This window comes from Balaenoptera musculus, chromosome 16, assembly GCF_009873245.2.
Source record: "Balaenoptera musculus isolate JJ_BM4_2016_0621 chromosome 16, mBalMus1.pri.v3, whole genome shotgun sequence".
Taxonomy (NCBI): domain Eukaryota; kingdom Metazoa; phylum Chordata; class Mammalia; order Artiodactyla; family Balaenopteridae; genus Balaenoptera; species Balaenoptera musculus.
The window spans coordinates 80,228,061-80,243,921 of record NC_045800.1 but is presented as its reverse complement, the minus strand read 5'-3'; the positions used below and the strand labels follow the sequence as shown (position 1 = coordinate 80,243,921).

The window sequence follows — 15,861 nt, the reverse complement described above, 5'->3', positions numbered from 1 at the left end:
CTATTTATATACACTAAAAAGCATATAAAGAAAATATACACTATAAAGAAAATACATACAGTGAAATTATAGTCTATAGAGATAGTCTATGTAGTCTACAGATAAAGCATCTTTATATAAATTTAACTGGAAATATATGCAAAAACGTTCAAGAGCTATCAAGTGACAAGTATTTACTGAACCCTACTTATGAAAAACAAGATTCTAAGCACCATAGAAGATACTAAGCATAAAATATCCAGTCCTTGGATACAGGAAAATGGAGCTCTTTCTGCTTTCCACAGAGCTACATTTTAAAGCTCCAGTAGGTTTTCCCTGTGCTACGCCCAAAAGACAGGATTTTCAAAATAATCACCAATAACTCAGTATCCCCCTGTTCTCTTAAGTAATAAGATGCGTGTATCACATATCTGCTTACCTCAGATCAGGCCCCTGGTTTACCACCACTCCTCCCTCCCGGATACAGGCCCAGCCAGGCAAGGTTTGTGGGAGGGGGCACCAGCTATATACCACGAGGTTAAGTCCCAAGGAAATGCAGTGGTATTCCTTCCCTTTGTTGAACTTTACACTTGGTGACTTCATTACCATACTTTTTCAGCAAATGTTTCCTTTAAACACGATTTTTTTAAAATATTGTTTCATTCTACTGAGTGACGTTAAGAATCACAAGTTTTGGTTTCCCTGGTGGCGTAGTGGTTAAGAATCCGCCTGCCAATTCAGGGGACACGGGTTCGAGCCCTGGTCCGGGAAGATCCCACATGCTGCGGAGCAACTAAGCCCGTGCGCCACAACTACTGAGCCTGCGCTCTACAGCCCGCGAGCCACAATTACTGAAGCCCGTGTGCCATAACTACTGAGCCTGCGCTCTAGAGCCCACGAGCCACAACTACTGAAGCCCGTGTGCCATAACTACTGAGCCTGCGCTGTAGAGCCTGCGAGCCACAACTACTGAAGCCCGCACGCCTAGAGCCCGTGCTCCGCAACGAGAAGCCACCGCAATGAGAAGCCTGCACACCACAAGAGTAGCCCCTGCTCGCCACAACTAGAGAAAGCCCGCGCACAGCAATGAAGACCCAGCGCAGCCAAAAATAATAAATAAAAATAAATAAATTTATATTAAAAAAAAAAGAATCACAAGTTTTCCTGGGAGAATATTTTTCAAATTAAAAAATAGAAGTAAAAGTAAAAATCTGCTTTATAGCCAATTTACCAAGAACTTTAATAACCAGTCTAATCATCAATTAAGAATAAGAAATCAGAGCAACATTTTATACAAAATCCCTGTTGGGTAGTTATTATGTTGATGAAATAAGATTAAAACCCAGAACTCCACTTATACTAAGTGCAAGAGGAAGGAAGAAAAATGAGTGGCTATTATATACCAGACCTCAAAACCTTACTTCTTAGGGATTATGATTTGACCTTAGATCAATCAGTATTCCCACTTTAATTATTTAGATACTTTGTCTAGATACAATCAGTATTAAGGTTACTTCATTTTTCTTTAAATTTACTCACTTTTAAATTTAGTCTCATCCCAAGTAATTCTTAAAATGACTCTCTGAAGTGTTAATTATGTATTTCCAATATATGGTGAAATAATACATAACCACTAAAATTCTAAATGTTCACCCTACATCTAAAATCATCTCTCATACCATCAGCAGTATTAACATGGTGAGTGATCTGCCTACACCTTAAAACAAATGATTCAAAGGTACTATTACAATGTGAATAACTGAAAAAGTGTCCATGTTTCACAATATGTAAAAAAATCCTGAAATTCAATACATGGATTTACCACATTTTATTACCAGTAGTCAGTGGGGAAAACAAAAAAAAGGCTTCGGATAGCTACTTCTGTTTTTTCTGTTTCTTAGTTCGTCCACTTTTCTTCTGTCCTTTCTTTTTCTTCTTCATGAGAACAGCTTTTTCTCCAATAAACAAACTTTTAGAATGTTGTGCATTTTTTGAAGTAAAATTAAGTCCCTGCTTAGGTTTACTGACATTCTTCAAACTAGGATTTGAATTTTGTTTTAATTTTTCTTTATGGACACAACGCATGACTCTGAGTTTTCTTCCCATCAGTTCAGAGTTATTTAATTTCAGAGCAAGATGAACAGCATCTGTATTCTGCAATAAAAATCAAAATATTAAATTTTCACCAGAAACTCATGTGCAAAGAAACGAGTAAAATGGTGACTTTTCTGGATTAGAACAACTTTCAAGCTTGCATGCAGAAACCCCTCTCATTTCCACAGCCACGAAGTCCAATCCGAAGTATTGAACTACAAGCAGCTGTTTTTGTAGTTTTAATCATGCTCCCTCTCATGAGTTTCTCCCCAGGAAGCGCTCAAGCTGCCCTGTCAAATAATCAGATAAGTCACAATCCAAGAGGCTTCATTTTTCTCAATGTAAAATGAAGTTGCAATTAACGAGGTCAGTCCTATAGTGTCTTTTAAACCAATAAACCTCCTCTTCACAAGGCTCTTCCTGAAAAAGCCCTGCTGTATTAGTTGATTTGAGAGCAGAGAACTCTCTATTACAGTCCTTGAGATGTTGGACTAGATGCCTTGTAGGGTTCCCTTTAGGTCCAAAATTCTATTATTATTTTATTCTAATAGAGAGCCACTAAATGCTAACCACCCTGAATATTCATGACATGTTTGTTAAAGGACTTTACAAACTTATCAATAGTCAGAAGACAGGGCTTCCCTGGTGGCGCAGCGGTTGAGAATCTGCCTGCCAATGCAGGGGACACGGGTTCGAGCCCTGGTCTGGGAAGATCCCACATGCCACGGAGCAACTAGGCCCGTGAGCCACAACTGCTGAGCCTGCGCGTCTGGAGCCTGTGCTCCGCAACAAGAGAGGCCGCGACAGTGAGAGGCCTGCGCACCGCGATGAACAGTGGCCCCCGCTTGCCGCAACTAGAGAAAGCCCTCACATAGAAACAAAGACCCAACACAGCCAAAACTAAATAAATAAATTAATTTAAAAAAACAAACAAACAAACAAACAAAAATAGTCAGAAGACAGAGCAGAGAAACAGTGAGATAACTACATCACAGTCATTATGGCAGGCTGTGACGTTTCTTCAAAGCCGTCTGGTCATACATGCTAAGAGCCTTAAAGATGGTCAGATGTCTTGACCTGGTTAGTGGTAACCCATTGGGGAGCTTTCCTAAAGAAGTAATCCAAAAATGGAGGCAAACATTTGAAGGAAAAAACATAACCACTCTGATCTCATTACTACAGAGAAAAAGAGAGAACACTGCAAACATGCAACATTTGGGACACACCAGGGAAAAGACAGTATACACGCTCAGTGGAACATACTTAAACGACAGAAAACAACATAAAGCAGATTGCAGAATCTTATGTTCACAAATATTAAGTTTGACCATAAAAAAGGCGGCACAGGTAAAAACTGAAAGGAAGTACATGGATGGGCTGTTGTGAAGGGAAGAAAACATAAGGGCCGTCGGGCCGCATGTGTATTCTAATAATTTTAGGCATGAGACACTGGCTAATATTCAGTGAACTAAACATAACCAATTTTGTACAGAGACTAACATTCTCTTCTACCTGAGTGAACGATCAGTTCTTCTCTCCATTTTACAGAAGGTGGAGATTCAGCGATTTAATACCTTTACTATCCAGTATCTAAAACATTATTTAACAACATTAATGTGGAGAAATAACTAGAACATCTCTTGGTTAGATGCAATTATAGGAACAGGAGTCTGTTATACTGTGGCGGGTTATGAATGTAGTTTTCTTAAGGTGGAATTTTGAGGGTGACAGTGAGTTACGTCTGAAGGACGGGACAGCAGTGACAGCCTCTCCGGGCACACTTCACGGACAGTGACGATACGTCAGCCTCCCTACCTCAAAGAGCACGTAGCCGAAGCCTCTGCTGGCTCCTGTATCCGGATCCCGCACGACCCTTACAGCCACAGTGTTCCCACAGTCCAGAAAGTGCTTCTCAACCGCAGATTCTTCAGCTTCTAAAGACAGATTCAACCCCAGTGGAAGTGAGGACTTGGAATCGCCTTAGGAAGCTGGCGATGTTTCCTAATATACCAAGGGTAAGCATAGCCTCAAGGTAAGTAGTCAAGTTACACCCCGCACTTCTTAAAGGTAGTCTTAAAGCGATACATTATGTTACCAACTCAGATGTTATTTGCATTACTTCAGTGATAAACAGGTACTTTATTTGCTTAAACAAACTTACTGTATGGGAGATTCCCCACAAATACAGATCTCTTGTCCCTCTGAAACACAAAGAGGGTTAATAAAAATCACTCATGGAGCAGAAAGCGGAAGTCACCCTAAAGTCCACCCTTGTCCTCACCCCGCACATCCAACGGGGCTCCATCTCCTGATTTCCCTGCCCTCCCGGCCCCTGTTTGATTCCGTTTCTTCTGCCTTCCCCGCCTTCCCCGCCTTCCCCGCTGGAGTGTAAGCGAGCCCCGGAGCAGGAAGTGCTTCTGTTCGCAGCTGGCACTGACCCACGGCAGTGCTCAAGGAAGGCCTGCTCTACTGGGGGTGGGCAAACTTTTTCTGGAAAGGGCCAGAAAGCAAATATTTTAGGCTTTGTGGGCCACATGATCTCTGCTGTACCTACTTGCCTCTACTGTTTCAGCAAAATAACACATAACTAGTGGGTGTCGTTGGGTGACAGTAAAACTTTATTAACAGAAACGGGCCGCAAACAGATTGGGCCCTCAGGCCAGTTTGCGGGCCCCGTGCCAGGTCCACAATCAAAGCCAGGGCTGTCAGCCAGGCCTCTGTCATTTCTCAACGAGTCACCCTGACACCGGCAGTAACGCACTCTGTTTCTGCGGTGAGTTCTTGCAACTCACGCTTCATCCGTTTTGAGAGACCTTGAGGAACAGCTTTGGACAAAACCCAGACTCCTCCCCATGGCAGGCCAGGGTCTTCATGACTGGCCTCCACCTACTTCTCCAACAGCTACTCTTATCCCGCCCCTCCTCAGGCTCCAGCCACTAGTAACCGCATCAGGCTCTCGCCACTCCCTCCGCAAATTAGGTTTTGGCCCCCACCATTCACACTGTTCACCATGTTTCTGCCTGGATAACAGACTTATCTTGCAAGACTGACAGAACACCTGTTCTCCTGGAGACCCTCCTTGGCCCCTTCTTGCTGGCAACCCCCCAAATCAAGTGCTCCATTCCTGAGCTGACAAAGCATCCTGTGCGTTTACGACAGTATTTATCATAAAACCGTCTGCTCTTCTTTACCTTTATCCTGTGAACTCCTAGAGAACTGAGACTGTATCTCAGCACCGAATGCCTGACACAGAGGACGGACTCAAAAACTGTTTAATGACTGATTTAACTTTAGACCTCAGTCTGTAAAATAAGGTGCTGGCCCCGATGCCCTCTATCGTAACTTCTGGCCTCTCTCTCTAGGACCACTGGATCTAACGTACGGGTGGGAACCACTTTCTTGAAGCTGATGCTAACTTAGAGGGCATTAGCTGAGACCACAGAGGGCAAAGGCTGTCTCCTCTGTGCTTCCCGCATGCTCCCTGCTGACCCCACTGCTCTCCCAGCACAAGCTCAGAAGAACTACTCACAGATGAGGTCTCAGATGCAAGATCCACTCTAACACGAAATCCATCTGCAATTTGGGCCCCATTTCTGGTATAAATACGAAGGGAAAATTGTTGTTAAAAGCAAGTGCTGAGTTCCTGGGATATTTGCTCTGAAGTGAAACCAAAGAATAAAAGCATGGACTCATACACACTTAAATTACAATAATTCTGTCCAAACCTCAAAGAGGTGAAATTACCTTTCCAGTGCTTTTGTAGCAGCACTCTCGTCCTTAAACACAACATAAGCGTTAATATTTTTCTGATCAGGATGAATTTTACGTCTACACCAAAAAAAAAAAAAAAAGAAAAGAAGAAAAAAAAGACAATGTAAAATTTGTTCATCTCAAAGTCACTGAAATAAATATAGCTTGTTTACCACTCTCAACACATATGACAAGAATTTCTGGGGGGAGTTTCATCTCTTTTAATAAATATTTAGTAATAACTCAAAAAAATAACACACAACTTACACAGATATGGGCTGATACACGTGACCCAGGCCTCCTTACCAGTCATCACTGAGAGAGACCAGCAGGCACCTCCGGGCAACCCACCACGCTACAACTACTGGGCAGGCCAAACAGTTCGTTCAAGTGACACCTTACGGGAAAACTCGAATGAACCTTTTGGCCAACCCAACATCACCTTAGCTGCAGCTCTGTATCTAAGGCACACACAGATGGGAAAGACAACGTTCTTTTTCCTTTTTACTGTAAAATAAAAACTACACAGACATGTACAGCTTAGGGAATTATTATAGGAACCACTTCCCTGCGTGTCTATGTGGTTTTATCACCCAAGTGTCTACTCCTAGACATACTTTGGTCTTGTCCAGTTTTCAACTTGAAAAGTCTTCTGGCTCCTGTTTAATCTGTAGGTTTCCCCATTTATCTCTCCATCTTATAGTGTGACCTATACAATTTCCCCGGAAAAACCTGGCCAGCCATAGCAACCATGAGGCACCTCTGATTTTAAGATGCATTTTGATTTTTAAAATGTTAAGGTATGGGAAATGTCGCCTTAGAATTGATGAAATATGATACTTATGATTTACAATAGAATTTTTAGGTGCAAAACTTTCTTATTCTCTTCAAACACTATGCCTGATTAAACGTCCTTGAAATTTCTCATATTTCATGGCACATTTTAAGTTATTTTGCAATTCTTATCCTTGACTCTACAATTTACGTTGAGGCTTGAAGACAAACATCTGACAAATTTATATGTTATTACAGACATAAGAAAACAATAAAACATGATGTTTTATCCAAATATAAACATCTATGAGGTTAAGAAATGATCTCAATTTTAACCAAAATGGAAGAGAATTTATGACTACTCCCTTTCTCTAATTATAAACTTACTTTATTGCTGCCAACTTTTTGGACAAAATTCCCTCCGCTGGAATCTTTTAAGAGAAAAAAAAAAGGATTAAAGAAAAATCATTGTTTGAAATATTATTTCAAAATAACTATATTTTAATTAATTGAATTCTAAATATCTAAGTCTGATATGATGTGATTAAAAACATTCTAAGGAAACACTGAATCAGAAACAACTGTCCTAATGTTGTATGAACAGGACCTGGTGGCTGAGGACAAACATTTCCAATGATAGTGCCACATTCAGATTTCACAGGCAGTGACTCTCAAACTAGGCGGAAGTTACAAATGACTTGAAGGGGTCTCTGGTCGTAAGCGCACAATGATGTTGAAGACACACATGAAGAGTGTTAAGGAAAACTGTTTTATAAAATCAGCATGGAAAAAAGGGACACTTCTAAATTAATATTGTGTATGCTATATGATTTTAAATATGTCTAACTAAGTTGATAAATAATATAAGAAGATACTACTTCAGTATCTGTAATTGGACAAATAAGGGAATCTCCTTTATATTCAGAGTCACGTTACTGTCAGTCATATAAGGGTCATACCTAAGAGTGAAGGGGGCAGGTAGGGAAAACTTTACAGAGAGGTGGAAATTCAAGTCAGCAACTGTGACTGTCAGCAATATGTGGCAAATACCACCAGGTACAGAGAACACAAAGGTAAAAGGATACAGACTGCAAGTTCACAAGTCCAGGGGTGTCTATAAATGCCAACCCCATTTAGGGCAGTTACTATAAATCTCCTCTGGAAGACTTTTTTCTTTTAGTCATTCAATAGTTTATATAGTAAAACTAAGAAACTTGAACTATTTCTTCTCAGTCTGTCCTGCTCAAACTAACATACGGTCAAACTCTCAAAATATAGACAGGAAAACAGTACGACACATGAGAAATGCCCATGTGAATAACTGACACGGGAATGCTGGTCATCAAAACACATCTATTGGATGCCTTCTAGGAGCTCTCAAGGACCTGTGTTCTGTTATTAAAGATACGAATTAATAAATATAAGGCAATGAAGTACAAAAAGTATATACAGTGAAATACTACTCAGCCATAAGAAAGAAGGAAATCTTGCCATTTGCGGCAACATGGATAGATGCTATGGGTATTATGCTAAGTGAAGTAAGTCAAAGACAGGTGCTGTATGATGTCACTTATATGTGCAATCAAAAAAAACACAACAGGGAATTCCCTGGCGGTCCAGTGGTTAGGACTCCGAGCTCTCACCGCCGAGCGCCTGGGTTTGATCCCTGGTCGGGGAACTAAGACCCTGCAAGCGGCGCAGCCGAAAAGAAACAAACAAAACAAAACTCAGAGATACGGAGAACAGACTGGTGGTTACCAGAGGAGAAGGGGGTTGAAAGTGGGTGAAATGGGTGAAGGGGGTCAACTGCATGGTAAAGAAAGACTGAACTGTTATGTTGAACACCTGAAACTAACATAATGTTATATACCAATCTGACCTCAATTAAAAAAAAAAACAAATGAACTGAGCAAAAGGACAAGGGTGGGAAAGCGCAAGCATGTGATCGGCAATGAGGGCAGCTCCCGGGTTGCAGGACAGTCCCACGTAGAAGAACGCAGGGCCCCAGGGCCACTCTGTGCAGGCTGTCAGGCAAAGAACCAAGGACACCGACAGCGAGAAAAACGAAAAGCGTCTAGGGAACGCCATACATATTTGATGTGCACCAGGCGCAGGTGCTAGTGACCCAAGGAGGAGCCACGCAGACAGGGTGTTTGTAGTCACAGCCCACAGTCTGGTGGGACAGGAGCAGCGTAACAGTGAGAGAGCGGTGTCGTAAGGACTACAGTGAAGTACGCGGTGCTGGAGGGCACACAGCAGGGTCACCTGACGTACCGATAATCCAGGGACAGGGAAGAATCAGGGCAGGCCCCCCAGAGGGAACTCCAGGCCAAGGCAGGGGTGGCGGTGTGTATAATATTCACGGGAGGGGAGGTGGAGGGGAGGAATTCTGGGCAGGAGGTCCAGGAGGAAGTGCTTTAGGAAGACTAAGCTGACGGTGGTGCGATGGATGCACCTGAGGCGGACCGAAAGCAGGACCCGTAAAAGGCCTCTGCAACCCTTCTGCAAGAGCTAGTGAACACTCAGGTGGGACGATGGAAAAAGAAAGGAATGACTCCTCTTGGGAAGAAACCACAGCTGAAAAACAGGCACTAAACATCACAGAAAATCAGCAGGTGGCATAGGCTGGGGTGCGGGACTGACGGAGGTAAAGCACAGACGCGCTGAAAATGGGCAGGACACCCAAGTGGATGTGTCAGGCAAGGATCTGGTATGAGGAAACGGGACTCAGAAGGGCACACAAAATACACATGTGATAAGCGTGAGGAACAAACACCATGATAGGAATTATGGAGACTGCACCAAAACCTTGGGAAATGTCCACTTTCAGAGAAGTGGGCAGTTTTGCCCGCTGGGGACACGTGGCAATGTCTGGGAATATATCTGGCTGTTACAGCTGGGGTGGGGAGGAGGCTACCGGCACCTAGCAGGCGGAGGCCGGGGACCCTACATCGCACAGGGCAGCCCCCAACAGCTAAGAACTAACCAGCACCAAATGTCAACAGTATCAAGGTTGAGAAACCTCATTTTAGACAATCACGTTGAGAAAGAGCAGTTGGAAACAAGGAACAAACATCTCCTATACTATACTCATACATATTAATTACATTAAAACACGTATGAATGATGCTTATTCATGCGCCAAGGAACATGGCTATAACTGGTCTACAGAGTGCTCAGTTGGTGAAATCAGATACCATTTATTTCCATAAAGTTTTAACATTAAATTGATTAAAACATACTTTATCTTTCTATGTCAGAGCATAAGTACTGCTCTGCAGCGTCATGCAAACCCCTCATATGAACACCTATGATTCCAGAAATGCTACTCAACAGGTGTGAACGTTTCCACCTACTCAATTGACACACAAACAAAAGTCACCCATCCACCCTCCAAAGTACACTTAGTAAGGACAGCATTTTACTGTTTGAACTCATTAAATTAGCTAACAAAGTCCAAGAGTCAGCAATCGATACTAAGTGTGATTCTTCTTTGGGGCTAGATTTGAGCCTGTTGATTCTAAAGGTTAAAGTCAAGGGCTCCTCCATCTCACTAAAACCAACACATGAATAAGTCGGATTCAAATGCAAAACATTTTAAGATTATGCAATTTTAAGGGGGCAGAACACATACCAGAGAACGAAATCGTACAGATTCTATCTGTCCGTACTCTTTAAAAAATGACTTCAGCTTCTAAAATAAAAAAAACATATATATATACACACACATATATATATATTTCAGTCCACTTTCAGAACATCAAATAAATACCACAAAAAGGAATTAAGTAAAACGGTCTGATAATCTTTTCCTGCCATGTTTTCAGACTATTTCAGGAAAACTAGGTAACTATTCAGTTAGAAGACAAAAAACTTTTACTGAAACTTATATAAAAAGAAAACACAATTCAAGTTCATGTTAGTATCTATGAGGTACACAACATTTTTTCTTTCAATCTTTTATAATCTTTACTACAGGTAAACTAAGATTATATATTCCATAAATTCTCTCATCTTTTCACACTGGCTTATTTAAACCAGAAATGGATTTTAAGGATCCTTATGTCACCATGGGAAATTCCCCAACTGTCTGGAATTAAGACCATCAGACTGAAGAAAAGTTTTAGGATGAATTTTATACATTATTCTTATGACTGGCTCAGGATGTGAAGAATGTATATGTTTTACAGCTTGCACAATAATTTCTATAAGCAATTTTAATCCAAAAATAACTTATTAAATGTGTAAAGCACCACAAACACTCCCTTCCCTTGAGGAAGATAAGTAACCAAAACTACGCTAGAAAGTAAAATGGGTTATGTTCTACAAAATAATCACACATCAAATGCTAGGGGACAAAAGGGCAAGGGGGAAAGGGAAAAACCAGGAAGTAACTTTCTAGTACTGTTTTGTTTTTAAGAAAGTGGAATTGAAATTGTTCTTCAAAAGATAAGCAGGATTTTGACCGAAGGGATTGCCACCAGGGTGACTATCACATAAACACACAGAAAGTAAAGGGCACGTCTTGGTTTAGTGAACCCCACATAACGGAAGAAACTTAGGATGTATGCATTCATTTACACGACAAATATTCAACAAGCCTCTACTACACACCAGGCACTGTTTCAAGTGCTAGGGATAGAGCAGTGAAGAAAAGAGGTAAACATCCCTGCACATATGGCGCTTCCGTTCTAGTGGCATGTAAGAGACGATAGAGCTGGAGGAAAAAACCAGATAGGAGACCACTGCAGTAGTTCAGACAAGATTTGCAAAAGCCTGAATTAGGGCAGTGACTTCGGCAATGGAAAAGAGCAGGGGGATACTGGAATCAATCTACAGAATGATATATGTAGTCATTTATAATGAAGTTATATATTAATGACTTATTTAATAAAGTGACAGTAAACAAAATCATGAATTATTAATTTCTCTGCATGTTAACAATATACAGACTACACACTCACCTTCTTATTACAGGTGACAGGCAAATTCCCAACAAACACAGTTCTCTCATTCTTTAATCTCTCTTCTTGGTTGGTTTGAATTTTCTTTCTTTGATTTACAACTGTCTGATCTACATCATCAAGTACTTCTTTATCGACAATTTTAACAACAGATTGAGAATTTTTCCTTTTCTTCCCTTGTTTCTGGTGAATTTCTTCTTCTAAATCAGCACTTGCTAAAGCATTTTCTCTTTTTAAGTCAAAAAAAAAAAAAACAAAGTCATGGAAGTCAGGTCTAGTATTTGACAAAGCACATTGATTAGAAACACTTCCCATCTACTTCTGGCCTTCCTATATATCAACTTACCATTCACAAATACATCTACATTTAAACAGCATTATCAAAAAGTGACTGGTATCTTTAGGAAACTCAAGAGTTAGAAAAAGTTAAGGTCAATTTCTGAAGATAGGTTAAAACTGCCAGGTAATAAGCAGAGCAACAAAAGTTCATTTAAACAAAAGTTGGCTCACTTAAAGCTCTTGGGGATTTAGTTTACACTCTACCAATGCCTAATTCCATTCTCTGCTCTAGAATTCTAGGGTTACTGCAGCACTCCCAGGGGGTCTATGAAGATTAATATACCGGCAAAGTACTTAACTTTGTAAAAGCAATCTGGCGAAGAGGAGAAATCAGATTTCCTACTGCAATATTTAAAGGACTGCTTGTCAAAAGTAAATTCCGCCAATATTGTAAAGTACTGGTGCACCTGGGTAAGTGCACCAGTCCAAAAAGAGAAATGGAACAGGAACTTAGGAGTGAGGGGAAAGAATGGGTAGTAGGAGTCATAAAACTCATTCATTCATTCATTCACTCAATAAATATTTACTACTCAGTTCTAGCCTCTGGGGGTACAAAGATAAAAGAGACTATTAGAGGCCTTTCAGTAGTCCAGTCTCTGGAGCGATAGGCAAGGTTCACCATAAAATGGTAACATGTATAATACATGGTGTAGAAACATAAAAGAAACAAGAAAGGCTCTCAGGGCTTCCCTGGTGGCGCAATGGTTGAGAATCTGCCTGCTAATGCAGGGGACACGGGTTCGAGCCCTGGTCTGGGAAGATCCCACATGCCGCGGAGCAACTAGGCCCGTGAGCCACAACTACTGAGCCTGCGCGTCTGGAGCCTGTGCTCCGCAACAAGAGAGGCCACGATAGTGAGAGGCCTGCGCACCGCGATGAAGAGTGGCCCCCGCTTGCCGCAACTAGAGAAAGCCCTCGCACAGAAACGAAGACCCAACACAGCCAAAAATAAATAATAAATAAATAATAAATAAAAATTAAAAAAAAAAAAAAAAGGCTCTCAGAGGAGGAAAGGCAGTGTATAGCACATGGTCAGTCCTCAGTAAATGTTGACCGTTTCATCCCTCCACTAGACCACAAGCTCCAGTAAGGAGAGGGTCAATGTCTAGTTTTTTGTTCACTATGGTACATAAAGTACCTAGTAGGAGTGAAAGGAAATGAGACAGTATGTCAAGGAGGACCATGCCTGTTATGCAAAAGTGCTTAGATTTTTATCCCACAGAGGAAGGGGAGCCCCTGAAGACTTTGAAAGTGCCTAGAAGAGAACATTCGGGCAGCAGAGCAGAAGATAATTATGAAAGGGACAAGGCTGGATAAGGGAGACCAGTAAGGAGACAGTTACAACTGCAGGCATCTCAGAAGACAACAGACCCACCAGAGCAAGGGAGAGGGTGGAAAGGGGAAGCAGATTAAAAGACAGCATCATTAGGACTTGGCAAGTGATTAGATATGCAGGGAAAAGAAAGAGTCTAAGATGACTCCCAAGTCACAGGCTCAGGCAACAGGAAGGCTGATGGTACCACTCATGCAGAGGAACAGGTTTGATGAGGATAATGAGCTCGGGCTGAAGCATCCTGAATTTGAGGTGTATATGAATATAGAGCTAGAGATGCCAGTAGACAAACAGATATACAGGTTTATAGATCAAGAAAGAGAGATGAGAATGGTGGAGCCACGAGGACTGGGAGACTGCCCAGAATGAAGGGTGTGAAAAAGGTCATGAGAAGATGACCAAGAACAGAATCCCAAGGGAAATCAACATTTAAGGAACAGTCAGAAGGAAAGTGCCCACAAAACCACTGAGAAGGAGCAGAAAGACAAGAGGAGAATGAGAAGAGACTGCTATCAAAGAATCCAACAGCTTCGAGAAGAAAAGCAACCACGTGACATGCAAAAGCGAGGACTCAGACAAAGGCTGTACTGCCTACTAAATATGGCACCTAGGTCAGGATGGCTTCCCTGAGCCCTGTTTCAGAAGTATGGTCATATCACATAAAAACAAACACAACAAACAAACAACAAGTTTGTGCAAGTGCACAAACTTGAGTGCACTCAAGTGCTCTCAAGTGCAAGTTCGTGGAAGTGCAAGAGTGCAAGTTCGTGGAAGAGAAAACAGATCAAGAAAAGGAAGAGAGCGCAAGTATAGACATCTTCTAAAAGCTTGACGATGAAGGGAAGGTTTGAGGGGATGGAGCAAACAGGGACACATGACTGCAGATGGGGTTTTGCTGGATTTCTTTTTTTAAGATGAGAATCTTGAGAGGACAGATCAAAGATACAGGAAAGAAAAAAAAAGTATCTATCTATCTATCTGATGACATAAACCCTAAGGAGGCAGAAGAGCTATGTGGTATATATAAACAGCACAGGTGACTGAATTAATCTTGGACGAGGAGGAAGACACCCTTCTCTGAAAGGGGAAGAAATTAAAGATGTGCATAGTTACAGGCAGTAAGACAACCAGAAGTAGTAGCTCACAACTGTTAGCAATTAAAAAAAAATAACTCTCAGGGGAATTCCCTGGCTGTCCAGTGGTTAGGATTCCAGGCTTTCACTGTCGGGGGCCCAGGTTCAATCCCTGGTCAGGAAACTAAGATCCCGCAAGCTCCCTGGCGCAGCCAAAAAAAAAAAAAAATTCTCAGAATAGGTAACAAGATCACCTGCCAAGACAGAACAGAGAGATAAAGGGCATGAAGACAGTGGCCTGACAGGCTGAGGAAAGTTAACGAGGAACCTATAATGGTACTGCTATATGGATCTCAATTCAAATAAACTGTTTTTTAAAAAAAATTAAACTAATGGGGGAAATTTGATCTCTGACTGAATAAGTTTAAGAAAACCAAACTCATCTTTTCCATACATGCTGAAATATTTATAGATGAAACCTAAGTCTTAGGTTTGCTTCCAAATAATGAGGGGGAAATGAATAGGGTAAAGATGAAACAAGATTTGCCAATTATTAATAACTGCTGATGCTGGGTACATGGGGTTCCTTATCCTTTTCAACTTTTCAATATGTATGTGACTTTCCATAATAAAAATTTTAAAATTATAACTATGAAGTGAGAAAAAAATTTAAAATGAACATTGCTGGTATAAGAATGTTAATTTCTTTACCATCTAACTTCTTTAACATCAACTAGGAGAGAAATTTTACCAACCTGTTTGCCAACTTTCGGTCTGCATCAGAAAGTTTCTTCTTCAATTTCATTTTTTTCGCAGGTTCTTGCAAAAGCGGTCTTTGGATTTGGGATGAACTTTCTTCCTCCTCATCCCGTTTCCTTTTTTTGGTGGTTTCCTTTTAAAAGTTTGAAGGTATGTTTCAGACCTCATCCTTCTTAATAATTTAGTGGTCTTTCTAAAGTAGCATCTTTTCTCTCTCACTGGTATGTCCAGTAATGAAAGTTTACTTAAAATTGATCCTTATCTGCCCCACTTTAGAAAGCATGCCCGGCAAGGTAGGTTGCTTGCTTCTAAAGTTGTTCTAATGGGCCATTCGGGGTAGAACGCAATGACTTACTTCAGGCACAGGCACATACATGGGTTGAAGCTGAGGCTCCAAAGAGCCGAAGAGGGAAGCCAGCCGACCCGTGCTGCCTCTGGAGGGCCGCTTGCCGTGGAATAAACTACTGGCGACTTGTCCAACCTCATAGTCTCCTGCCAGATTCCCACAAGCGCCGTCCTCCGGGTTCTCTCTAGACACGGACATCAGAGACTCAGCGACACGATGCCACGCCCCACCCGTCGCGCCCCGAGCTCCCGAACGCATACTCCGGCCCAGGCAGACGAGCCACGCGCCACTCACCTCTCCCGCGCACTCCGCTTTTTCTTCCGTTTGCTCTTCTCTTCCAGGGCCATTCTTATCCGAGGCCTCCGAGAGGGCGGCAGCACGTGAGCCCGCACTTCCGGGTCCCGGCCACTCAGCTCTCGGAGCCACGCCCCTTCCGCCCCGGGAGTCTCG

At 41.8% G+C, this 15,861-nt stretch overlaps 1 protein-coding gene across 2 annotated transcripts; it reads right to left on the bottom strand.

Moving 5' to 3' along the window:
* Positions 1-1,155: 1,155 nt before the first annotated feature.
* Positions 1,156-15,827, bottom strand: RBM34 (RNA binding motif protein 34). 2 transcript variants are annotated; one of them, XM_036828235.1, is made up of 11 exons: positions 15,706-15,827; positions 15,421-15,595; positions 15,062-15,198; positions 11,562-11,790; positions 10,232-10,291; positions 6,985-7,028; positions 5,818-5,901; positions 5,603-5,666; positions 4,235-4,274; positions 3,889-4,007; positions 1,795-2,133 (listed from the first exon to the last, which is right to left on the bottom strand). In XM_036828235.1, the coding sequence occupies exons 1-11, from the start codon at positions 15,756-15,758 to the stop codon at positions 1,855-1,857; spliced, it is 1,284 nt and encodes a 427-aa protein (XP_036684130.1). In that variant the 5' UTR covers positions 15,759-15,827; the 3' UTR covers positions 1,795-1,854. The 2 variants fall into 2 exon arrangements, with proteins under 2 accessions (XP_036684131.1, XP_036684130.1); XM_036828236.1 differs by lacking the exon at positions 10,232-10,291 and having other exon boundaries at positions 1,156-2,133.
* Between the last annotated feature and the right edge of the window lie 34 nt (positions 15,828-15,861).